Source organism: Lampetra fluviatilis, chromosome 41 (assembly GCF_964198595.1).
Source record: "Lampetra fluviatilis chromosome 41, kcLamFluv1.1, whole genome shotgun sequence".
Classification (NCBI taxonomy): domain Eukaryota; kingdom Metazoa; phylum Chordata; class Hyperoartia; order Petromyzontiformes; family Petromyzontidae; genus Lampetra; species Lampetra fluviatilis.
Window position 1 is genome coordinate 9,469,112 of NC_136315.1, and position 26,738 is coordinate 9,495,849.

General features: G+C 48.3%; 1 protein-coding gene across 6 annotated transcripts in view; it reads right to left on the reverse strand.

Annotated features, from left to right (window-relative positions):
- Positions 1-26,738, reverse strand: part of LOC144946528 (solute carrier family 23 member 1-like) — a 75,903-nt gene that overhangs the window by 22,926 nt on the left and 26,239 nt on the right. For 3 of the 6 annotated variants that reach the window (XM_078875502.1, XM_078875501.1, XM_078875500.1), the window contains exons 2-10: positions 24,134-24,253; positions 12,369-12,491; positions 7,954-8,046; positions 7,612-7,740; positions 6,850-7,007; positions 4,782-4,870; positions 3,893-3,963; positions 1,223-1,404; positions 494-614 (exon numbers count right to left, since the gene is read on the reverse strand). In XM_078875502.1, coding sequence (XP_078731628.1) covers positions 494-614; positions 1,223-1,404; positions 3,893-3,963; positions 4,782-4,870; positions 6,850-7,007; positions 7,612-7,740; positions 7,954-8,046; positions 12,369-12,491; positions 24,134-24,235 — 1,068 coding nt within the window. In that variant the 5' untranslated portion in view covers positions 24,236-24,253. The remainder of the gene's footprint in view (positions 1-493; positions 615-1,222; positions 1,405-3,892; positions 3,964-4,781; positions 4,871-6,849; positions 7,008-7,611; positions 7,741-7,953; positions 8,047-12,368; positions 12,492-24,133; positions 24,254-26,738) is intronic. The other 3 variants (XM_078875505.1, XM_078875504.1, XM_078875503.1) reach the window with 3 other exon arrangements.

Sequence of the window (26,738 nt, forward strand, 5' to 3'; positions counted from 1 at the left end):
GGGTGGGCTATTTGGGTTGCGGAATAACCGTGCTGGCGAAGAAATCCGTGAAATGTCTTCACGCGTTCACTGCTTTATCTGCTCCCGACTCGTCGTGGGTCAGCGTCCGGTGTCCCCGTGAGTATACGCGTCGGCAAGTCACCGATCACCGTGAGAAGCATGAACACAGACGACTCATTCTAAGTCTTCTCCCCCATTCTACGAAGCTAGACGGTACACACATTTTTGTATCCTAATTTACTGGTGTTCTGCATTAGGTGTGTGTTGTTTTATTCGGGCCACCCCTCCCCCCAGATAATCAAGAGTCGACTATCGATTTACACCACCATAAGCACTACCATGTACCCGCGAATAAAAGATAACTGATTTGTAATTCCACGCATGTACCGTGAATAAATACAAAATCTATGTAACCAGATAATCATTACACCCCTGACTCACTCTTTAGAACACTCCCCACTTGGGCCTCACAGGAGCCGCGGGCGGCACTAACCGGGAACATCTTGAAGACCTGCACCCTGTAGACGGTCCACCCCTTGCCACGCTTGTAGCCCAGCAGCGGCAGGTGCACGTTACGGAAGTACTGGGAGAAGAGGATCACCAGCACGATGGTCCTGTCAGACGCGCGCATGCAGCACCCAAGTCACGCGACGCACACAGGAAAACGCACCGCAAGTTAAGATAACATAGATTTGTATTTGATGGAGTGTTCTTCACACATGGGTGTTGTCTAGCAGCGCTTTAGACACGATCAGTGACTTAGGTCACCTCTCATGCGACATTTGAAAGGGCACCCCCAGTGGCAGCTCTCCCCGTGTGGCACCAGGTGACTCAGCACGTGACTTGTGAATGGGCATTAGTCTGCCAGTTGGGGACAACGATTGATGTGAGTAATTTGCGGGTAATTTTTTCGAATTGGTAAAAATTTGGACCAAGACGCCGACACACAATACCCAACTCGTTCAGAATTGCGTCCGGGGTTCTTTAACGTCGACTGTCCAGCAGATGGCGTGCGGAATTTACAAGTTAACACACACCGCAGCATTAACCAGGAAGGCCTGCCGGAATCGAACCTCAATGTCTGCAAAACCGCCGGGCCAATATGACGTTACACATTGAAAGTAAACGTAATTTAGACAGTGGGCCCTCCAAGGGGGCAGGGCACGGGAGGCAGGCACAGGCGGCACGCACTGTGGGGCGGTCATCACCGGCGGCGACTCACAGCATGGCGATGCCCCAGTGCTTGCCGGCACGCTCCCCGGCTGCTGGGAATACGGAGAGGCCGATGAGCGACACGGTGGGAGCCACAGTCAGCGGGCCGATGTAGGCGAGCAGCACGCCCGGGACCCCCAGCAGCCCGATCACCACCTCCACCAGGCACGACACGATGATGGCGCCCTGGATCTTCCGAACGCAACCGAGACACCACCACAAAATCGTCATCACCATCGCCGGTACAGCCACCGAGACACAGACCCAATCGGCCGCACCTTTTGACTACAAACAGAAAGGCCAGAGGTAGAGTCACAGCACATACAGAGGCCAGAGAGGTAGTGCCCTCTCAACGTGCTGTGAAGGGCCACTGCCCAAAGCATCACCTCTTCTGTACTTTTTACTGATGAGCTCTAATTAGTTTTTGCGTTTTTTTTGGCGAACAGTAATGTGCGTGTTCAAGTGCAGCTTCCTGCTAAGGGCCTTGGAGAGTCCTCCGTTGGGCTCTCACTCAGGGACCGCTTCTCCCAGCCTGCTGAAAAAAAACAATCACCTACTGTGTTCTGGGCCATCCAACACGAGTTCAAAACTCCATTAGTAACACAAATGCAGGACAGACCCTCCCAGCCTGTCCTGCGTTCATCATGGAAGAACAAGGAGTGATCGACTGCAATTGATCTGACAAGTTGAGAAGGGCTGAGCCTGGTGCCTTAAAGGGTGACGGTCAAGAGCTTGGCAGATGTTGCAGGTGTGAGGCTGGCCAGGAGATGGCAGGAAAGCACTGGGCTCAGTCCACACAATAATTTAATTGACAGTATTTATGTATTAAATCCATCTGTGCGGAGCATTGAGTGTCACCCCCTTATATTGTGATTATTTAGATTATGTTGCTGCTAGAAATGTCCAAATGATAAGCCACTTTGTTGAGCGATCATTTGTGTGGCCAGTTTGCTTCGGAAAAGTAAGCTAATACCTCGGTCGGCTGTGCTTGGTCGGATGGGGATGTATGAAAAATAATAATCGGTTTTACCCTTTCTGGCAATAAAACAGGTGCTAAGATGTTGAAACACCAACTAGAGACCTTTTTCAAGGAATCATGTCTGCATTAATCACACGTACTGGTGATGAACATGCAAACAAAACATGCTCTGATAATATATCGATTGTCCTTGAAACTGATTGGTCTACACCAGAGACAACATTCTTTAGGGCCTAGAATCACCAGTGTAGACCAGAGAACGCCAAAGGGCGAATACTACACAGAAAGGGAACGCATCAGTGCATTTATAGCTGGCCCAGTAATGTTGCATAACAGAAGCAAGCAAGCAGTCGCGTTTGATCATCGCCTGTTGTGCAACACGCCTACAGTCTAACAAAGGTGTGCGTGGGGAAAGTCGTATATTTTATTTTGGCTCAGCGCTTAAAACATTCCAAAAAAAATCCTCCCATTTTTATTGAACGTTGGCGCCGTGGTAACTCTCGTGCCTCATAGCAATAAGCACCTGGCTTCCATTCACATATACGGCGCTTTTCTCTGCGGAGTTGATCGTTTCTCCTCCCGTTCCGTATGGGTTTCCTCGGGGTTCTCCAGTTTCCTCCAATAGGAACCCCCCCCCTCCATAGAATGTAACCTGTATTGGCCAAACATCCCAATGCTGAAAGATTACTCAAATGGGATTTACACAGGAGCAGCTGCGTCCCCCCCCCGCCCCCCTTTCTACAAAACACGGCAGTACTCTTCTGAATAACGGTCTTCCTGTGTAAACAAGAGCAATACAAAAAATTATGAAATTTAATAAAAAATATTGTGAAAAGGGGTCAATAGGGTGCAGGCTTGCGAGCAATAGCCCACGGAAGTCATTGCGGTCAATAAAAGCTTGAGAGCAAGACCCGCTGCCCGAGGCTCTTCACAGTGGGGCCCCTTCTCACCATTCCGCCAAACTTTTAAAAGATCAACCACCTTCTGCAGGTGTGTTATTCCAGAAAGGTTCACTCCCTTAGTAAAAGCCTGTGTCTGGAGAGCGAATGTCGTTACTGATGTACGTCTGGTTCGGAACGTAAACCTCTAATGCAGGTGGCTCAGACCGGCAAACTAAAATCTCATGCTGTCGAAATCCGGACTTAAACCCAGGCTTCTCAGCGTTGCCGGCTCAGTGCAGTGCTCCGACCTTTGAGCCACTCGGCCACATATTATTGCTTAACTGCACTGAACATATCTTCACTATGTATTTTTAGGCCTGTTGTTTTCATAACCGGTTTACAGTTTCACTGTCCTCAAGTAAACTAATGTCTTCTGTCAAAAACTTCTGTTCTCAATGGGCCCTTACCTGGTTGTAAACATTTACAACCGCTCAATATTATTTTACGTTAACAATTTTGTCAAACCCGTAGAATTCAAGGTAGAATTAAAATGGTTTGATTTCCATTAATGTACATGGGCTTACTCATCGAATAAATATCTATGTTCACAAATATAAATGAAATAATGCATCACAAAACCATAATGACACCCACGGTGACACTCAACACCAACGGGGCACGACCGCCTCGGGCAGTGGCAGGCCTGTCCCGGCCTGCTCGCCCTGTCCCGGCCTGCTCGCCCTGTCCCGGCCTTCTCGCCCTGTCCCGGCCGCACGCCCCGGTGAGAAGGCCAGGACGGGACCGGCCGGTGTGGTCGTACCTCGCGCATCCGCGGATGCCAAATCTCGGACGTGTCCAGCGGCTGCGTGGTGCTGTTCGCAAACATGGCGTCTGGGAGGAGAGACAGACGAGCAGAAGGGCGGCGCGTTAACGCGACTCACGCGCAGGTGGGGAACGTGAACCAGGAGCCAGTTGTTACACTCCACACAGATGTGTTATGAAAAAACGTCGTCTTTCTAACGTCGTTGGAAATGAGAAGGCCATTCTGTGCCGGCGCCAAGGTCTAGAAAACATGACACCGCAAATTGCTCAACTGGGATTACACACAACACTCATCGTCACCCCCAACCAGCGGACTAAGTGCCAGCTTGCAGACTGTGTGCCGAGTCGCCTTGTGCCGCAAAAGGACAGCTGCCATTGGGGGTGCCCTTTCAAATGTGTTGAGGTGCGATGCAAGCCACTTATTACGTGTTGAACGCTCCGACACGCCGCGGCGTAAAGGGTGCTCTATCAAAAATAATGATGATTATTTATACCAATGTTAATCCACTTGCCAATAGATGTCACATGATGAGATGAATGATCACCTGGTGGCCAGGATATAGCAGTACAGCAAGTGGGTTCATGAACCCATCGACGTGGAAACTTGGGTGTTATCTCCCTTCTATAATTGGGTGGATTTGCTCCGAGTTCTCTCGTTTCTTCTCACACGTAGCCAAACTCCCATTCATGGAATTGGCCTAGCATCCTAATGTAGCAGGACCCTCCTGAGACAAGAGTCTTGAGACTCGTGGATATCAATAAATGACTGTCTTGACGCAAGTGAGGAGCGGTGTGAGCGGTGTGACCGGTGTGACCGGTGCTCCCGTGCCCTGTGTGCAAGGCAAGGAGCTGTGCGTGCGTGGGGGAGCTGTGCGTGCGTGGGGCACCTGTGTCCGGACACTTCCACTTGTCCAGCGAGAGGATCGCCTGCGCCGGCGCCAAGAAGGCGAAGGCGCTCGCCTGGAACAGCGGCAGCCTGCGCAGCGAGCGGCAGCACACGCGAGTGAGCGACGCAGCCCTCCTCCCCAACCCAGCTCTCCCCTTGCCACAGCCCGTGTTCTCCCTTGCCACAGCCCGTGTTCTCCCTTGCCACAGCCCGTTTTCTCCCTTGCCACAGCCCGTGTTCTCCCTTGCCACAGCCCGTGTTCTCCCTTGCCACAGCCCGTGTTCTCCCTTGCCACGTCAGCATGGTTGGGACCTTGTCCTCACCGCGGAACGAATCGGGCTGTCAAACACGCCAGCGGAGAGCTACGCTGGTGGATAATGCTGCAAGTGGCTTGTAATGTGCCGAGGCAGCGAGGGTTGGTGGTGCACAGACTCTCGGATTGCTAGGGTGTTATGGCAGTACAGCAAGTGGGTTACTTACCATCAATATGAGGATTTAATGTTACCCCTTCCCCTCACATTTGTGGGTTTTCCTCTGGGTACTCCGGTTTCCTTCCACAAGTGTGAACACTCGGAAATGGAGTTGCCCAAACATCTCGATATAGGACCTCAGAGCTTGGGCAATCGTTGGTAGCACTGGTTCTGGCGCCCTTCACACTTGGCTGTGCTTTCCCACGCCTCTGAGTCTAACAAAAACCGTGTGCATGTTTATCATTATGAACAAACCCCATGATAATATAATTCCACTCGCCTTACTGAGCACGCTCCAATTTGAAATGCAGTGTTGTTGCTAAAGTATAGTATATTGCCCTCTTGCACCTGCTTAGTGGGAACACGTGGGGTTGCCGACCACGAGGCCGCGTGCCTTTGCCTTGTGCCAGTTTAACGGAAGCTCATTCCTGAGCTTCCGTTTATGCCAGTTTCCTCTTTTTCTCTCCAATTTTTGGGGCTCCCCAGAAAAGCCTCGTTATGTTAGGGACACGTTATATCTGCTCGCGGTATTGCGAGGACACCCGACAATACACCGCACTGGAGGAAGAGCATCTACCAGCCACCGCACCGCGATTACTCGTGGAATTACTCCAATTTGGCCGCCTAGCAGCGTGGCCTAGTTATCCCTGACACCCAACGCTCGCTGAGCCAAGAGCTGAGAAAGTAATACGCTTTGCAGCACAAAGGTACATTTAATAGCAAGGGATTAGGTCAGGGCTTTCACGGGGATTATCCGCTGGGGTACCTTACATCCAGAGCACACTTCTTGGGCACCCAGGAAAGAAGACAACGGGCCGCGCTGCGCAACTCGCGACCGGGGACGCACGAGCAGCATCGTGTACGCGAGGTCGCCGACACTGAGCCGCTCATAAATTGCGAGTCGCCGTGGCTCCTGAGCGTCGCTATCGATTACCAGGGCCGCCGCCAACGTCGGTGGCGAGTGACATCTGAACCGGTCCTGCGCCTTTCCCCCCCCCCCCCTCGTAACAACCCCCATGGCTGACACGTGTGGGGAGTTTGGATTTCCTATTGCACAGATATCTATGCTCTCAACTCCCTGCCCTTGTTCAAGTCCAAGCTCAGGACAGTTTCCTCTGTTCGCTGCATCTCTATAAAATGAAAATGCTTTTCTTTCTGTGCAGCATCCTGAGGTGCAGCCTCGTTTAGAAGCTATATGAATGCAAATGTACTGTCATGTATTTTGAACACAGTTTCTGAGCACATATGAGGACGGTTAAGAAGGGCTTGAGAAAACTAGACAATGGGAGGGAATTTCAAAGTTTTTCAGTCCGAGGAAAGAAAGAGAGAGAGAGAGAGAAAAGTGTTGTGACCTGCAGTGTGGTGAATGGAGTGGTTGAGTGAGTGGGCGAGTGGGTGGGTGGTCGAGTCAGTGTGTTGCTGTAACACATACAGTGTGGTGGCTGAACACAGCATAGACGAGATGAAACAATCCAGGAGAGCGAGTCCTACGTTGCACTGTATCACAGAGGGGTTGCAACGAGCCACAGAGGAGGGCCTGGCGGGCGGGGGGGGGGAGGTGGCGACAGTAAAGAAGGACCGGGTTGAAACGTCTCTCACCGGCATCCGAAGACGGTCTGCAGCGTGGTGGTGATGCCCACACAGAAGAAGATGGTGCCGATGAGCTGGCTGATGGCGTACTGGTCGAAGCCCACGCACAGCGCGTCGGCCAGCAAGAACGGCACCGCGATGGTGCCGCTGAAGCAGGTGAGGTAGTGCTGGTGGAGGAGGAGAGGAGGAGACGGCGACGTCAACCAGGGTGCGTGCCGGTGGCTCGAGGGACGTACGTTTTCGATGGGTTCATGGAATCGCGAGTTGTACTTTGGGGCGGTGACGTGGCCCGGCAGGAGCACGTTCGCCACTCGCTGCAGAGGTTTGCCATTCGAATCCAGTGAGCAGCCCCCTGGTTATTAACGCGAATAGATTCACCGTAGCATTATGCGCCTCGGTTTCGCAGTGGATGTTAAAGATCTCTCAATATCATTTGAAACAAGCAATGGTCGCCGCTCTCCAGACTCGGGGATGGTACGGGGGGGGGGGGGGCTCTCGCTTGGGAGCTTTGCCAAGAGGGGACCCCTCGGGGTTGGCGCCGGAGGGTGGATGCCGCCACCACGCGCCGTTACAGCCTGCGCTCCTACACTTGAATTGACCCCAACCTAAGAATCCTGAGAGTGCTGTTGCCTGCCTTTCTGAGCCTCGGGCATCAACAATGAACCCTCACGAGCCGAGGAAGTGCTTTAGTCCGCTCTCTGCCGTCTCGTCAAACGCTCGCGACAGCTGACGGTCGTGGGTGGCTGCACGGGCGCAGGGAAGAGGCGGTACCTGGAAGCCAAGGAGGATGCACAGGTACCACGGCGGCACGTCCTCGATCGTGTAAATCATGTCGTAGGGACGGCGCTGCGGGGTGGCAGACTCCGGTGCGTGCGGCTCCAGTCCCAACAGCGAGCGCTGCTGGCCACACCGTGCCATCACCATTACCACGACAACCACAACACCCACAGTTACCATCACGGTTTAACTCGAATCGCTGGGTTGCAGCACAGTGTGCCAACCACTGTGCCACCACTCCCCACATACACACACACGTGCGCGCATTCATTCCCAATCACAATCATCATCCTCATCAACCATGAACACTCCGCTTTTAGACACACACAGCCTCACCCTGGCTTCTCCATTTTGCTTATTGAGCGTTCCCACCAACACGGACACTTCCTCCTCCTCCTCTGTGCCTGGCACGGACCCGTTCGTGAGCACCTGTGACCCAGCAAGGGACCACACACACAAGTTAGGCGCCTATGCCCCGCCCGCAAAGAAGATAGTTTATCCCGACACAGAGGAGGTCTTCAAAATCACGTGGTCAGAGACAGCGCTGGTTTTTGGGGAACCCCTAAACATTGGAGTTCAGCAGTGCCACCCCTCTCGCATGCTCTGGCCTTCTCCTCCAAGATGTCGAAGGTTGTCTCAGACAGCCGAGGTTTCGTGGACGTCTCTCTGACGACCTTCTCATCCACAACCCTTCGGACGGCGTCTCAGATATGGCGCTCTCCAAACTTGTCCAGGATTGTGCCGACATCTCCCCGGTGTTTCTCAAGTTGTGGCGAGTATCTCCGGGAGTTGGGAGGGGGGGGGGGCTCTTTAAATAACCAAGCTCAAAATCACGTCTCTTACACCTTTGATAGTACTCATCCCTAAGAGGCTTTTGGGTTAGATCGCGTAATTATAAATTCGTCGTAAAACCCGCCAACACCCGACACAGCCAATTAGTAAGGTTTGTCACGTAAACAGAACGTGCTAATTCGTGACTGGTTCAGCACACCGATGTGTTGGAGAGTAAACCCACAACATTCACAGTTCGAGTACCGTGACGTTTCGCCACAAATTACAACCATCCTCATCAGGATACAGCCTGAGTTCTGGTGAAATCCTCCTGTTTCGGCCTTAAACGGAGGGATACATTTGATGTCGTCACTTGTGAGCCAATCAGGTGCGAAGACCAGAGGGGGGAAGGGGTTAATGTAGGTATATAAAGTACAATGGATATCCATGACCGGTTGGGTTGTTTTCATAGGGTGGTGGCGTGTTTAACGACACATTTTTACTTACGCAATCTAACCCAAAAACCTCTATTATGGATATTGGTCATGAAAGCCTACGTGTTAAACTTTTATAGTGCTGTTTGTGGCTGACCGCTTGATGTTTTGAGCCCTTTGGCTGTATAGAGACCGAGTTAGGTTCCAGGTCTGTTCATAAGTCGATTTGTTTGTAAGTCAAACTTTACTCCGGTATATTCCAAACATGTTGTGCGGCATGTACACTAAACTCGGGGAATGGCTTTCAAAGTTGTATGACGTTCTGCAGATGTAGATGCCACCACCGCCATCTATTGCGCGGCGGTTGACTCTCGGTCCGAAACAGGCAACTGGACATACGGACAAGTTCGTTCGCATCTCTGAAAATCCGTAAGTTGAATGTTTGTAAGTAGAAGAGTCCCTGTACTCAGCAACTATGTTTAAACATAATAAAGAACTGACCGTACACAAACGTCACACAAGCCGCAGCACACCGACGTGCCGTTCAATTTTGCTGTGCAAAATAAGGCGCGGCAAAAACTTGGGCAAAATCTTACAACAGGATTCATTTGACTGCTCCAATTTATGAATAACAACCTAATGAACATATTGTTCGTGCCAAACATTACTTCCCTTCAGAACATTGCCCCAAGCTGTTCTTTGAAATTGATATGAATCTGACATTACTCCAAACATCGAACGCATGCAAAATGTATGGCCGTTATTATATTTCACCCGCTCTCATGGCAATAAAAAAACCATCCCAGATGATTGTTTGTTCTCATGTTGTGCCCTTGCCCGGTCTCACGCTGCCATGATGTCATCCCGTACACAGCTCCATGTGACAGCCACAACTATTTACGACTTGTGCGCACAAACACACACGCGGATAGATCTCTCAACGTGCCGATGTCACCCGCACTCCGCCCCATTTCATCAGATCTCAGAAGCTAAGCAGGTCTGAGCCTGGATAATGCTCGGACGGGTGACCATCTTGCGGAAAACTGGTGATGGAGGTCGTGGGCAACATACGGCAGGAGAAAATAATGCATTGTTGTACTGTAATTCTATGTCCCCAAGTCTATGATAACCATCTTTACCAAAACGCACTGACCCATGTCGTGAAGTATGGTCAAATAACCCCACATATGAACACATGTGTAACATAGTGTCATAATTAGGGCTACTACTATTCCGTCAGGGTAATTCAGTAGTTATACAGAAAGTCACGGAATCAGAAGTAGTACTCGACTAAAACATTGTATTATATTTGTAGATATATTTTAAAAAAGCTCAAACAACCATTTTGAAATCTAACGTATGTTATTTCTATGGCCAATGCCAAGATTGTACGCGGCATTGTATTCAAATTCCAAATTTTCGTGGCCACTGTGATCCCGGTTATGATACAGCGAGATCTGTGCCAGTGTGGCAGGGCTGGGAGAAGGCCAAAGATCCCTTATCATTATTAATAATAATGTAAATTAAAATTGTAACACGGCGCACATTGTACGAACCACAGACAAGCAAGAAGGCAGCCATGCAATGAGCCAGCATCAACAACCGTCCAAGCTCTGCACTCCTCCATATATTGAGGTGTTCGCCGCCAATTAATGAGCGTTTAACATGCCAGAGGAAACCGGAGTACCCAGAAAAAACCTACGCACGCGAGGGGAAAAACACTATCCCATTCAGACGGAACAGATGGAAGTACACATTGTCGCTGTCATCGCCTTCTCCTGGCAAACCAGGGCATAACACCTCCGCGGCGTTGGATCACGAGCTTGCGCCGCCACCTCCCTGGGGTTTTATGAACTTAAACATCACCTTATGGGACGTCAACTGTGGTGTCCCAGCGCACGCTTCTCACCTCGTATCCCTCTGCTCATGCCCCAAACCCCTGGAATTCCCTCGCTTCATTAGACATCTCCGTTTCCTCTCCCAGCTCAATTGCAACCGGACGCGGAGCTGTCGATTCATTGCGAAAGCTTCCCTTGCAGATGTATTTGACGTCATAGACCCTGATAATTGGTTTTTTACCCTTCTATCTGGCAACAAAACTGACACCTTTTTACAAGGAGTCATGTTTGCATAGACCGCAATACCTGCAGTCATAATACAAACAAAATAACATAACTCTGATAATGTGCACTGTCCTTGAAGTTGATTGGTCCACACCCGAGACAGCTTTCCTTAGAGCCTAGTCTCACATGGGTTGGACCAGATGACGCCAAAAGGCGCACAACTCAAAGACAATGCACCATCAGAGTATGAGAGCTCGGGGCAAGCGTCTACACTATGGGAACCTCATTTGCAAGTAAAAATATGATAATTGGTTTTTTACCCTTCTATCTGGCAACATGACTCCATGTAAAAAGGTGTCAGTTTTGTTGCCAGATAGAAGGGTAAAAAACCAATTATCATATTTTTACTGGCAAATGAGGTTCCCATAGTCATAGACCCTTTGTCTGTTAACGTATGAGGGCAATAATTACCCTGAACCGAATATGATGCTCTCATTTACTTTTACTATGAATGTTTTTTTTTAAAGAATCATTCGTAGAAGCCAGCTTTAATGAACAAACTTATTTTTGTTCGTAAAAAAAAACTTTTATTATCATTTTGTCATGCCGTTGTTCTACGTCCAATTTCTCATCGCTTAATTTTTGTACTTTTATTTGCACTTTTGTCATTTTGGTGACGAAGGTCACATTTGCGAATGAGACTCATCCTGCTCTGTTGAGTTCACACAGGGTTAAACTAGATGCACAGGAACACATGACTCGCCCCCGTCACAGATATGTAGAAACCCCTCCATGCTTGTTTGAGCTAGAAACCACTTGAAACATTTCAGCGTTTCAAATGTCAAAACATATTACAAGAACGGCCAACTGAAAATACATTTCGTTTCGTAGATAACCAAGTTTTTAGTTTCCAAATATAGTCTGTCCCCCTGCTTTTACGATGCAATGCGTTCCTGGAAACCCCGCCGTTGTAAATCGGATCATTATAAAATCGGACTTTCCCATAGACAGAATATCCACTTGCCGATGTGTTTTTTCACTTTTACCAGCGATATTTAACAGGGAAAAATAGGTAAAGATGAACGAAAAACACTCGAGAATAACACAAGCTCCACGCCAAGCCACATCAGAAAAAACTAGACTGACTCCTATCAAATGTGTTTGGAGTAGTGTCGGAAGATGTGACGCATACCAATTTTCTGCATCGTAAATCATCCACTGTGGCATGATACAAACATTGTAAATGTGGATCGTTGTAAATCGGCGTAAATCATCCACTGTGGCATGATACAAACATTGTAAATGTGGATCGTTGTAAATCTGACTGTCTTAAGATGCAGACCGCCCATATAATTTTTGCCCCAAACCGCACGCGCACATGACACTGACGTGTAGAACTATGTTCCACGCACCCTAAGGGCAGCACCAACTAGCGGCACTCCCGCACATTCTGTACTCAAGCCGTGCCCGGGCCCAACCTTACAGAGCCACAGACTGATGTCACCTTGGCATCCCCGTTCTCCTGGGCCAGGGGCACCATGGGTAGGCAGTCGCCGCCGTCTCCGTCTGCCGAGAGAGCAGCGCCGTTCTTTTGCCCGGCGGGTGTCTGCACAACAATAACGTGGGGAGGGTGGGGAGGTAGGAGGGGAGGGTGGGGAGGTAGGAGGGGAGGGTGGGGAGGTACGAGGGTGGGGAGGGAGAGGCATTTTCATGCTGTTATTTAACTCCTTTACCCAGGAAAGCTCATGACGTTTTTTCAGGAGGGTCCTGCCACATTTTCACAGTCGGGACGATGTTGCTGCTGCTGTGTAATCACGATCAAGTAATTCAAAAAAATTTGCACTGGGATTTTTGGCCTGCGCAGCGCGACTCACACGACCTCCTCTTGATACCAAGATCCAGAATGGTCACGTCTATGCGCCGCTTCTCAGTGGCAGCCCCAACAGTCTGGAACGCTATCCCTCTGCACATTCGCAGCATCCCCTCAATCGCCTCCTTCAAGAGACACTTAAAAACTCACCTCTACAACCATGCTTTCGAGCGACTCTGAGCTTGGCTCCGCGCCTCTGAGTTGCAGCCGTTACGCCCGCAAATTTGCGTGCGTTATAAATTGCATTATTATTATTAATACCAAGAACATTGTATGTTTTTTTAGCTATGGGAGGGAACCGAATAACTTAAAAGAAGGCCTTGCAGAACAGGGGGAGAAACACCGACTCTCCACAGAAGGGCACCAGAGTCAGGAATCGCATGAGCTGTCCGTCTTGCTTCTTCAACGCTCTCCGTGCTGCACGTCTCATTAGTACTACAGAACTGCGGGCCTCGTTTGTGTTTGTCGTCTCGCGTGCCGCAACGCCTTTCGTTCGTTGTCCCCCATTCGTACGACTCCGTTAGCTCCACAACCGTGACCGCGTCCTTTCACGAGTGGATCATCGACTCTCACAAACACGAGTCAACGCACGCGTTACCCACGCGCCCGAGTCCGTTTCACTCGAAAAATCCACGCCGACCAGCAGCCGCGAGGGCAACGGGTCATGCCCACCCATGGAGTTTCCCACGTTTGTCAAAGTAACAATTGAATTTGCGATAACACGGGACCTGACACTGCGGTGTAATGGTTATTACGCCGCACTTGCAACCCAGCGGGTTCGAATCCATCTCCCTGCACTGCAGTTGAAACATCGATGCGTGTTTCTTAAATCCCCCCCTCCCCCGCCACCTCTGTCCACCCAGCACAGTCGATCTGCAGGTGGAGTGTGGTGGGGTACAGTGTGGGCACTCCCTCCTTTTCCAACACGTCTGGTCAGCGTGGAAGAGTAGACCAAATACCCTCCAGAGCTCCCTCTAGCGGAGGCCCTTCCGCCGACAGTGGCGCGAGTGCGCAATTGCAGGGCTGCGCCTTTACCTTCCAAGCCGCGCAACCAGATGATGTCACACACAGTGCTGGTGTTTTTATCGGCACATTTTGGCAATAAACCTTTGATCAATGTGGCCGGATTTCTCGAGTCAGTTTATTGGAGCAACACAGCTTGATACTCGAATGCTGTCCATATTGTACCAGGTCTACAAGAGCCGTTACAGAAATGTGCGCGGACAGCGCAAATGCATTTTACACTTTTAACCTTCGTTGTAAAGTTTGAAAACAAAAAACATCGCATATCAGAAAAACTGGCTCGGATAGCCCCCCCCAGGCGCTGTAAACCCATGGGCAGCCCCCCCCCCATGCATCTCAGGGCAGCGGTGGGTTGGGGGGGCGTGCACGCAGGCAGAGGGGGAGCATTGTACAGGACAATAACGCCACTGTGTTTTGCTGACAAACACTGCGCCACCCCGCACTGATCCTATTACGGGTCACATGGTTTTCTTTAATGAAAAGCACCCGTAAAAAAATAATCAGAGAAAGAAATTAAAACGCAACTTCGTTATGCACCACGTGCCAGTGCTGGTGGCGCGATGTTGATGCACGACCTTGCCGTCTGCAATCTGCTCATGATGTACAGTTGTTTGTGGATTGGGTTTGTTCGTGTCTTTTGCTGTAAACAGGTTACCAAGGTGCTAACCAGGTCCCCACTGAAAATGAGGATGTATTGCCTAATGGGTTTTACCTGCGCTGAAAACCAATAAAACCCAATAACTACGCTTGCGGTATGCTGCGGGCATTTTACCATTTCTCATTTACACTGAGACATTCAAAATTCCCAAGGTGCGAGGCATAGCCCTTCGGCCCTGGACTGCTGGATGGGGGCCTCCCCACGCCGAGCGTGACGTGGTGATTATTTGGCAACACTTGCACACGTAACAAATAATCGATCGTCACATGCACGATTCATTGCCGTGTATCACGAGCGCAAGAATCAAGGTAAATCAATTCATCACAATCCTAAAGCACAGCAAGCGGTCCTTTTACGTTCCACAGGAAAACGCAATCGGAGAGCAGCGAGCGGAACTGAGTACACAGATTTCTTCCTCAAAACCCCAATAAAAAACATCTCATGATCATGGGGCGGCCGAGTGGCTCAGTGATAACACTTGTGCCTCACCACATGAAACGCTTGGGTTCAACTTGTGACTCGGGAAGCTGTGTGGAGTTTGTGAGTTGTCACCCTGTCGCCCTGCATGAGTTTCCTCAAGAGTTTTCGGGTTCCCTTCCCTACCTAAACAAGCATGCGCACCATAGTTGTATTGGACAAACATTCCAATGCTGAAAATATGACCTGTAAATTACTCATTTGGGATTACAAACAGCAACGTGGCCCTCCAACTGCTACATTATTTGCAGGACCCTCCTGAAAAAGTTCTTGAGACTCAATGAGGCTTTCTTGGGTAAACAAGCGATATAATAACAATGATCATCATCATCATGAGCCGTGATTAGTCTATTGGCTGGTTACAAACTCGATTAGACGCGAATTAATGCACCGGTTAGCACGTGCCAACGTACGAACCGCACAGCGGCTCATGCACACATGCTCTCGTTTGTCAATTCAAAGGCGAGGGCACAACCCTTCCACAGCTCGCTCACGCCACTGCTGGCAGAAGGGCCTCTGAGGAAGGAGGCACGAGAGGAGTGGCTCTTAACCTGGGGTGCGAGATGCCCTTCCTCCTGGGAGTGTGAGACACGGACAGATTTCTTTTAGAAGGTAAATAATGGAAATACAAATTCAGCACCAGGCATGTAAGTACAACTATGTTGTTTAATCAAACCTGTGTGTTTATTAACATAGTAACACATTTTAACGAGTGAGAATGAAAGGGGTGCAAGGCTGCAGTAAAGGTTAAGAACCGCTGCTCTCGAGGAAATTTGGTGTACTCTTACTTACTGGCCATATGCCTTGGAAGAGGTAGGCACAGCCCACAGTTTACCCCACCACGCACGACATACTGATCGACTGTTGGGAACCCATTTGAATAGCTGCTGGGTGAAAACAGGCAGTGGGGGGGGGAGGATTTAAGAATCTTGCACCATCGTTTCAACTGTCGTGCCGAGAGATGGAGTCCAACCGATGCCCTCTGGGTTGCAAGTCCAGTGTGCCGACAACCAAAACGCAGTTTTAAAAAGTCTCACATTCACCACTCGCGTGTGGCAAACCGGTCACATTTTTCTGCACGCGGCTACTGATAACGCAACAAAAACAACCCCAACATACACGCAGACACACGTGCGCATTCGGCTAAAGACACGCACGCATTCAATACACCGGAAGCAATGAGCGATGGCGCCGTGCCCATGCGGATGCTCACCGCTCATGACATCTGCCGACGCCCAACTAGCCACGAGCACTTAGACGTGACTCGCTCGCTTGACATTTGCCGGTTACACCGACGTTGTCGGACAGTCACAATCGTTTTACGCGTGCGTGCACTTCCTATTCCCACGCGCCCACGTGCACCTGCCATCTGTGTGCACAGAAGCTGCCCACCTGCTCCACCCCCATTACCAAAAATAGCAGCTCTTTTTTCCGCATGACCACGGCATACGCACACAATGCGCATGCAACAGCACCCCGTTCGTTCGGTTTGCCGCGCGTTTAAATATTCAATACCGGTAACGTATCTCGATGCCGTGGCGTTCCGCGCACCGTGTAGATGAACTTCTGTCGGGGAGCAATCTACGAGAGCGGCGCTCTTTGGCCGCGCGTGACGCACGCCGGACTGGAAAAAACAACTCTGTGAAACGCGCACGTGCCGCCGCTTCATTGCTCTTTGCTAATTGTGCGTTTGATTTGTGCCCTGTGCACACGGTGATAATCCGCCATCTGGCTCGGTGGTTCCACGTGGGATGATGAGACATTAGAAACGTGGCTCTCGGAGGAGAGCGAAAACGCTCTCAACGGATTCTCTCTGCCTTTTATTTTACTTGCACTTGCACTTAAGAGGAATTACGTGTACACATGTAATTCACATTGTACGTCACGGTGACATCATTATAGGGCCGTAATGACACGCTTGACCGTTGCCATGAAAGCCTTACCACGTTAATGAACGAGGCTTCAAACTTTCCCGGGACAGGCCATGACACACCACCTAGATATAAATCTACAAGATATCTTCAGAATTAATTGCATTTTGCAATTGAATGATGACTATCTGCCTAATACTTCCTTGATGAATGTGCTTTACCGTGAGATTTGAACAATTCACCAAGGACCTACTGCAATACAAATGCAACATGCCTTCATGTAATAAATAAATAAGTATGTACTTTTTGTTGTTGTCTCATCTCTCACTCCTGGAGCCAAGTTCCTGTATTTATTTGTTTTTTAAATGTTCCCACAGTTCTGTTGCGCAAGTGGCGTGCATCTCTCTCACCTGCACCACCGCCCATCAATCCTTCAAGCAGCGTGTCCTGCCCAAGCCCACTTACTTCTCACGACAGTTTGAACGACTAGCAAACGGGCCCGGGACCTGTTCGAGTATCACTCGCCACTGACGTGGGCCAAAGTCCATCCCGCCGAGGTTCACAGCGCAGTGCAAGAGAGACGCGGTGGTGGACGCCCCGCATGCGGTGGTGGACGCCCCGCATGCGCCGTCGTGTGATCCACAAACAAAACCACTGGGCACGGCCAACGGCGGCAAAGAGAGCCACCGAGGAGACGTAGACGGAGCAGGGAGCCATGAGCGACAAGGCTGCTCGGATGGCTCGCAGAAACTCGGGGAGCCACTTTCCTGCCACCGACTTTCACTTTTAGCTGTACACATTTTTTTACAAAATAAAAAAAACCCACCAGAATCCTTGGAAGCTGATAAAGTTGAAAGCTATTTTAAAGAACTCCATTACCTTGGCCATGCCGCACAACGACACAACAATGTTTTGATTTATCTACCCATATGCAACCTTGACCTTCAGACAACACACACTGCTCAGTATGCCGTGTACCTGCACTAATCTCTTAGCAGGATTGCGTCAAAAGACAGCCCGAGAGAAGAGCAGATATTGCGCAAGCGCATCTCCACAAATTAGATAGCCTCAAAGGCAACAATATGATCACAACACAGAGTGCCACTGTGCAGGTAAATTTGTTGCAGTTTTATAAAATACGGCTCGTTGGTGGATTAAGTTAGTGGCTTGACTGTCACATCAAACTGAATGCATCACCACAAAGATATGGTCCCAGGATGCCGATTCAAACTGAAATCCCCCGTGGAGTGGGATGTGTGAACATGAACAGAGTACATCCGACACCCCGGTGTGTTCTGAGCATCCCCCCCCCCTCTCATCATGAAAAGTGAACAGATGATTTCTATCTGAATTGCAACCCTAATTGGTCGACATGTGACGGCCAACGAGAAAATTCCACTTCGTAATTATTCTAAAGAGTACCAACGTCTCGAAGGGGTCTTAAACGCATGTCACAAATCCTGGACGCGCCCCCTAGAGCATCGCTGCCGTCTGCCTGTAACAAACAGGCAGTCTGCCTCCTCCTTCACATACCTGTCCCTCCACGTAACAACTATCAAAGTATTTTTTGTGTTACACATACCATCAGCAACATGGCCTTGTTTGAGTGCACGGTTTCAGCAGCATTGTTTGCCTTTGATGGTCGAGACCGGGGTCTACATCACTTCCTCTGATGCAATGGGTTAGCAAGGTTCCGAGCAATGATCAGATACACAAATCCATTCTTGGTTTACGAGCACTGCGGTGCAGCGTGGAGACTCTTCAGCTGTATATACATGGACAAACTGAAAATAACTTGATTGATTAGTCGTTGCATGCCTCATAAAGACCCAAAACCCAAAAGGTCTAATAATTGAACAACGGTTTAAAGCCTTAACACATTCGCTATTTCTGCGTCCCTAAACGGCGGACAGCGATAACTCTCTGAACGACGATCCAATATGACCCACATTTTTTTATGACATGCTTGCGATATAACAATCCATCAGGCAACGAAAACATTCACGGATTACACCGCTCCATCTCCTCGATGGACGTGGTCTCAGGCATGTTCCCGATCTTGTCTGCGACTAAATAGATATTCCTGGCCATCGGCCACCGCCCCTTCTCGTGATGCACTCTGCCTCCGCCCACTTGGATTTCTTAACAGTTAAGATTGTGCCTTCAGCCTCTCACGTTTTCTCTGTGTGCCTTTCCAGGGGTCACAATGGCATTCTAAACATGCACCTCTCTCATTCAATTAAAACAGGCTGAATATTTCCAGGGACAAACACATGTTGGACAGTGTTACGTAACGCATGCGAAAACTTGAATCTCTCCCTCGGCTCTGTTCCTGTGTCCCCCCCCCCCCCCCGTTGCCACACCACCGTCAATACGGCTGTCGCAGGGTGAAAGCCTCCCATTGCCGCTGTGCGTGCATTCCGGGTGATTCGCTTGAATGAAAACACGAGCATCATTGTTATAATGCTGCGTGGAATGGCCAAGGGGTGGTACTGCGACAATGTTTATGTAACCAGCTGCAGTGTGAACAACACACAACATAGTCAGCCGGCGTGTCACTAACTTCCTGCATAATTTCCTTATAAACTTAAACATTTACTGACACTGTGCAAACTGCAATGGCGATACGATGATCGTAACATTGCTCGAGCATGGCTCCTCCATGCAGATGCTTGGAAGTTCAAGTATAATTTTCGGTAAAAATATCCAATACTTCTTACCACCATGTTCAAACTCATCTTGTAGTACCGTCTGCTCTCCTATAACGCGGTATTAGTTGCGTTCCTGAAGAACACCGCGTTATGGACAGACCGCATTATAATAAATAATATATGATATAGGGTAAAGCACAGGCCACGATAACACGTGAGATGCGTACGCAGGCCGAACAAAGACCGAGGCGCGTGGGTAGTGTCTAGAAGCATCCAGCAGCATCCCACTGCCTTGTACAATGCTGCACCTAGGCAGCCACACAACCGGTCATTCCAACTTGTGCAATGTCATTTGTTCACTCAATCGCGTTATTATCTCATTCACATTATACAAAAAGGTGTCCCTTAATACATTCATCATGGTTATATCCAATTCGCGTTGTGAAAACACGTGCTATAGAAAAGCAGACTCTAATTACGAGGAGATTTATTTGAGGTAACCATTAAAACCAATAAATGCAAAGTGACTTCCGGATCTGAGTAATGCTATAGGCAGTGTTGACCTTTGTTATGGTGATGTGTGGTTTTGCATAAGGTTAAATACCATCATACTATTCAAAATAATATATGCCTTCAGTTTCCTGGCTGGGCTCCTCTCTACCCCAACAATAACTCTGTTGTCCGTGGCTGCCGAGGGCTGCTGCCACAAAAACGGCTAAGATTCGGAAACCGTATCATAGATAACGACACACCGAAGGGGTCAGAGCAACGAACACGGAAGACTGATAAGGTTCATTTAAAATTGCTTTTACTTTTCAATGCGCTATCAATTGTGAAGTCACCTCGTCGTGCGGGTTGGACATGTGATGTCATTATCGCTCACTAAAAACACGTTCTGAGAACAAACACAGTTTAGAAAGCGGTAAAGGCTCTGTGCTAACGTAGGGTTTTTATTCCTTGTTTTCATCAAAGCAGCTCGCACATTCTAGTTAAACGATATAGCAGAGGCAAACAATAACTTTGCAAGATTTGCGTCACCACCGCCAAGGATACCAGGCACTTACAATGCACAAAGTGTTCCACTGAAATACGAGGTTGTTTTTTCCCCCCCTCCATGTATTTATAGACGGCGTGCCAGATTCATGGTTTCTGCGCACAGCCCGATAAAATTATTTGATTTGATTTTCTACGCGACTTTACCGAAAGAACCAAAGAGTAATTCCTGCAATCACGAAAGCTTCGAATCTTGTTTGAACCACCTCTACGGGGAGGATTTCCTCACAACTCACACTTAACTTCTATACTATTTGGTTCTTTTGGTAAAGTCACATAGGTATAAAATAAAAAATAAATTAAATCACGACGTTTCGGGCGCAACACAAGCGTCCGTCATCAGGTGGGACAACCACAGCAAGAAACAATTGCTGAAGAACCAAAGAATATGGATCCCTGCAGTCACGAAAACTTCAAATCTAGACTTAACTTCTAATTTAGCAATCTTTGGGAGAACGAATCACCCAGGCTATGCGTTAATTGTGTGTTAACCGACTATGTGTTGCATTGCATTACACTTCCTAATTTTACAAAATTTACTCTTAGGTTTTTTCGGTAAAGTCACGTAGGTAAAAAATAAAATTAATAAAAGTAAAATAGAAAATCACGACGTTTCGGAGGCAACCGTCACAGCACGATTGCTGTATCAAGTAAAAGAGTACCTACGTGACTTTACCGAAAAAACCTAAGAGTATGAATCCTTGCAGTCACGAAAGCTTCAAATCTAGAATTTACAAAATTTGCTTTCTCAAACTTCAGATTTTCTTGCTCTAAATATTGCGGAGCTGGTTTGTTTATAGTCCAATGTCTCTCCTCCGGCCACTATTGTCCAGAATTCCACACAACTCTCTCATTGTCCTCTGCCCCCCCCACCTCTCTCTCTGCCCGAAACCCTCCCCCCCTCTCTCTATTTAAGGCCACGACCCAGTGGCGCTATCTTTGTGTTTGTCATTCTTTGGAGGAGCGTGGTCAGCCAGGTAGGGTGTTGGCTGTTGTGTTGGCCGGCTCTCTGTGTTGTGTTGCATTGTGTTTCTAAGTTCACTAGGTTTGTTTTTTCTCATTCATTCTTACCTGATGGTTGCTTGTGTTGCAATCGAAACGTCGTATTCTATTATTATTTGATTTTATTTTCTACGTGACTTTACCGAAAGAACCAAAGAGTAATGAAGGGTGGCTCTTGAGGAATAATGCTCATGTTGTTATGTCTGTTCCAGGTGACTTGCTGGTCATTCCTTCTGAATAACCCCACACATCCACCTACTTGTGTTCTCCACAACAATGCTAATTATTATTTTGTGTTCGGCGTTATATCACTTTGCGATAAAATCGGACCCATATCAAACGGCGAGGGTCCTTATCTATGGGACCATTTTACAGGTAGGAACAACAGTTCCACACTGCCCACCAGGGATTATTTGTCTGTCGTGCATAGTCCCTCCCAAACATGTAGTACGCTCCCGGATTGGTTGAAGTGTGTCACGTGACCGCGAGCTTTCTGCCGTGCACGAATGCGCTGTCCAACCAAGTTCCTACCTGCCCACTCCGAAAGAACGTGTTTGCTGGCATCAAGATGATGAAAAAGGAATAGGCTTTGCCCTTTCCTTGCCGATAAACATCTGTCAGTTCACCAGTGATGATTTAAACAAGCCTGACTGCTGATGAGACACTGCATGTCGAAGCTGGTGGAGTTTTCTTGCATGACACCAATGCCACTGAAAAATAATCACTTGCAGAAGACTGTGTGGCTTATTGGATTTTTTTGTATTGTTGTTTACATGGAGGAACAGATATGGGGAAGGAGGTGAATGCTCTGCTTATTTTGTTACAGAAAGAACAGGTCATATATAAATCATGGCCATCATCACCACAAGCAATACGTTACTACCACGAGTACTGTTGCCACAAATGGTTGGCCTCTTCAGAGCAGAGCGTAGTGCAGCAACACCATTATTGTACTGTCCTTCTATGCTCCTGAATTTTTGCCACCCGCCTTCTATTGCCCGCCCCCACCTCCGACCAGCGTGGTGAAGTATGGTCAAATAACCCCCACGCCCTGCGCAGTCTGGAGAGGCCCTTTTCACGATTGACAAAAGCGCTGACCATGCACCAGCGGCAGACCATATGCAATAATATCAAAGACAAACAACCGTACTGGAAAACCAATCAATGAACCAGATAAGAGGCATCACAAGGCGCTCACCTGGTTAAACACGAGCTGATAAGTCAGTCCATTAAGGAAGCATCCGCTTTGTTCGGGGATTTCTAGGCTTCATCCTTCAATGCATGAAATGAATACATTTCCAATACGCAAGTCGACAGCTAACAGTGGATCACCCTGCATCAGCAAATGGCCTCAGAGGACTACATCAGATGCCAGCTTCTGAAGTCACTCCAATAGGGGGCAGTGCCACGACTCAGCGGCAGGGCATCCGCTGCTCGTTGCAGAGGTTCACGGTTCGGTTAATACCGTGGGTGTATTAACCGTAAAATATACACACCGTCTGCTTCAAAGTAGACATTGGAGGTTCCGTAACATTCCAAAAGAGTAGGACATTGTGTGCCGGAGTAAAGGTCCACATTAACCAAATTTGAAAAAGTACTTTATTACTTCATTACATCGTCCCCTGCTGTGAAGCAGCAACCTCCTCAAAAGAGGTGATGAGACTCAGTGCGAGGCCGTCCTCAGTAAATAAGCGTATTAGTAAAATAATTATTATAATAATCGACATGTATTATCCAGACTAGAGGGACACCTGGCAAAGAATATCCTTTGGATGTCAATAAAAGCAATATTATTAATACTCAAGAGCTGTGAATCAGTCACAGTGCAAAGCCAAATTAGATGCGATGGGTATTTTGAGCAGTTATTGGTGACCGGGCTGAGAAGCCGGCTTAATCACAAGCATCTTCCCAGATTCCAATCCAGGCCCTCAGTGGTGTCAGCTCAGCCCCCTGACCCCGAGTCACCAAGTATGTATTTTGCACTTCTTTCAAACCGTACATAGCAAATAGCAACAACAAAGACAGACAATTCACCTCCCCATATCTGTCCCTCCATATACAAAACAAACACAATTTTACACATTCCATCAGCCACACAGTCTGCTGGGAGCGGCCTTCAACAGCAGCATTGGTTTCATATATACCATCTAAATCGCATCTCAAACATTTGAAAGGGCACCCCCGGAGTGGCAACTGTCCATATGCGTACGAAGTGACTCCAAGTGGCACGCGAATGAGCATTATTCCGCCTATGGAGGCAACAGTCGCGATGAGCAATCCCAATTGAGCACTTGGTGTCGTTTTTTTCGAATTTGGCAATGTGGAGCATGACGCCGGCGCACAATGGCCGACTCATTTTGAGTGGTGTCATGGAATTTGTAACATCCACCGTGAAGCAGACAGCACGTAGTGTTGTATGGTTCATGCACCCGCAGCATTAACCAGGGCGCCCGCCGGGCTACAACCGCGAGCCTCGACAACGAGCGGCGGAACACGCAACCACTCGACCGCTCCCATTTTACGAATGGGGAAAAAAAAAGCATTTTTACGCATCCCAATCAGCAATACAGCCTTCTGAGAAGTGTGTTATTTCAGTCAACGCTGCAGTGGAGTGCGGAGCGAAGTGCCTGGGCTGAGTCTCACCTGGCCTCCTCCGAGCGGGGTGGTCGTCACCTGGCCGTTTCCTCCCACCTCGCAGCCCTTCTCTCCGACCGCCGCCGCCTGCGTGTTCTTCCCGATGCCCATAACACGGTGCACGCAAACCTGTGTGTGTGCACGAGCGAGGGTTTATTTTTTAACGTTTTGGTTTGGCCACGTTTGTTTGTTGTAGTACAGAGTTAGCCTGGTAACTTTAATCGAAATTGTCTTATGGTTGTTATTGTTTTACTTGCATCCCACTGGGATTTTTGCACACAGCATTGATATACGGTGTTTTTTCTGGAAGACTTTGCTGTTTTTTCCTGGATTTTTCTGTTGCGTGTAGTCACTTTAAGATGTTTCTTGTTGATGTTTTTGTTTGTTGCGGTTGCACCCGAGTCAAAAGCCGCATGGCTCACAGGGTTATACCTAATACATTTAAACTGAAATGAAAAACACAGTAATAATAGTAATTATCAAATACATTTGGTTTTCGAGTAATACTTATAGCACAAGGCTATCACGAAGGCGCTGCTGTGGTTCACAGACAGGCGACAGTAGTTTCGCAGTAATGGTGCGATATTGCTGTGTAATTCCAATTTAGTAATTTGTAGGTAAATTTCAAATTTATCCCACTCTTGTGAATGACGTCATGGGATTTTTTACATCCCCTGCGAAGCAGAGGGCGCATATTCCACGGTCAATGCACGTGCTATAATAACCAAGGTGGCCTGCCGATTCAAATCGAGAACCTCTACAAACAGTGGTTCTTCTTAACCTGGGGTGTGGGAGATGCCCTTTCTGGGGGTGCGAGACATGGCCAGAGTTTTTTTAGAAGGTAAACAATCTAAAACACAAATTAAGCACGGGCACGTAAGGACAACTACTTTGTTTCATCAAACCTATGCATGTGTTTATTAACATTAAACATCGAGAACCAATGCTGCAGTAAAGGTTAAGAACCAATGCTCTACAACAAGCGACAAACGCACTACTGCAAGGTCACGTCACCACCCCCCAGTGACCAAACACTGGCCCCAAACATACATCTCTATGGAAGCTCGAATAGATACGAGTCAACATGTTTCTTGTTGAATTTTATCAGGGGTATTATAACAGCTTGGGATTATTTGACCATCCGTTACTCATTTATTCACTCCAGTCACTGGCAGCCTTTCCCGTATGGCTCAATAGCTACTACCACCATGGTTACTGTTCCATGAACTTCACTCATGTTGAGGACTCAGTCTACTAGACACCCCACTGCTTTATCTCATCCTCAGTGTTTAATAACCCCAACACTACAGGTCACAACATATCTCTCACCGTCGTCTTCTTCTCTCGCTCTGCCTCACTTTGGAATTCCCTCCCATCGCCTCTGTTCTCAAGCTCTTAAGAACAATAACCTCGCTCAATTCAAGAGTTGCGTCTCCTCTTAGGGGCCATCCATTTAGTAGGTATGCAAAAATCTGTCAAAACTTGAACCCTCCCCTCCTCCCTGTACGCACGCGGACTTTTTACACCACCCCCCCACCTGCGTACGTACGCCTGACGCACCCCCCCCCCCCGAATCCTATAGAATGGCCGATATTTAATCCACGCAGAAACGATCAAGGATTAATAATATGAACGTGTTGAAACAAACAGATAGTCCACCGCCGGAATACACCACCCCCCCCCCCGTTTCCTATGTGTACTTACATTGTCAGTATACCCCCCATACGCAAGCGTATACATTTGGGTTAACCCCCCTCCCCCCTCCATACGTACGTACTAAATGGATGGCCCCTAATTGATTGCAACTTTGACGTCTTAAGGCCACGGGGATTGTGCTCGGCAACTGTGAAAATACTGAAACTAAATCGTGAGCGGAGGATAATTTGTGGATGAATCACAAGCCGATGGGGAAAGATGACCAGTGATAGTGACAGCAGCCAGTGTGGCAGGTTTTTTTTTTAAATTGTGCTGTAAAAAAACGCATGATAAACACCCCCTGCGCATGTTGACCGCGAGACAGTGCAGAGGAATTTATGTGAGGTTGCAAAATATAATCGCATGGGCATGCCATTCCATTGTGATCAAAAGCAGAGGACAGCAAGCGGCAACACGCAACCAGGCTAACCATGAGGATCATGTTCATTATTCTGCTAGTTTACCAGGAATGCCTCACCAAGTCTCAGGAAAGCCTCACAAGGTATCAAGCCTCGTGAGAAGGGGATCCTATGTTTTTTCGGTAAAGTCACGAAGGTAAAAAATAAAATAAATGAAAACTACATTAAATCACGACGTTTCCGAGGCAACACAAGCTTCCGTCTTCAAGTGGAACCGTTACAGCCAAAATCACTAGTTGTTTTTATTTATTTTATTTTTTACCGAAAGCTTCAAATCTAGAATCCTATGTTGTTACTAAATGTAAACACCGTTATATCATTTCCAGGAAATGTTTCAGCATTGGGAAGGTTTTTTTTCTGCAAATACCAGCTAAATTGTATTTTTTTATAGAGACGACAACCTGAGAACAGGGAGAGAACATACAAACTCCACAGATTTAAGCACCCACGTTAGGAATTGAACCCAGGACCTTCTTGCTGTGGAGGCACAAGTGTCACCA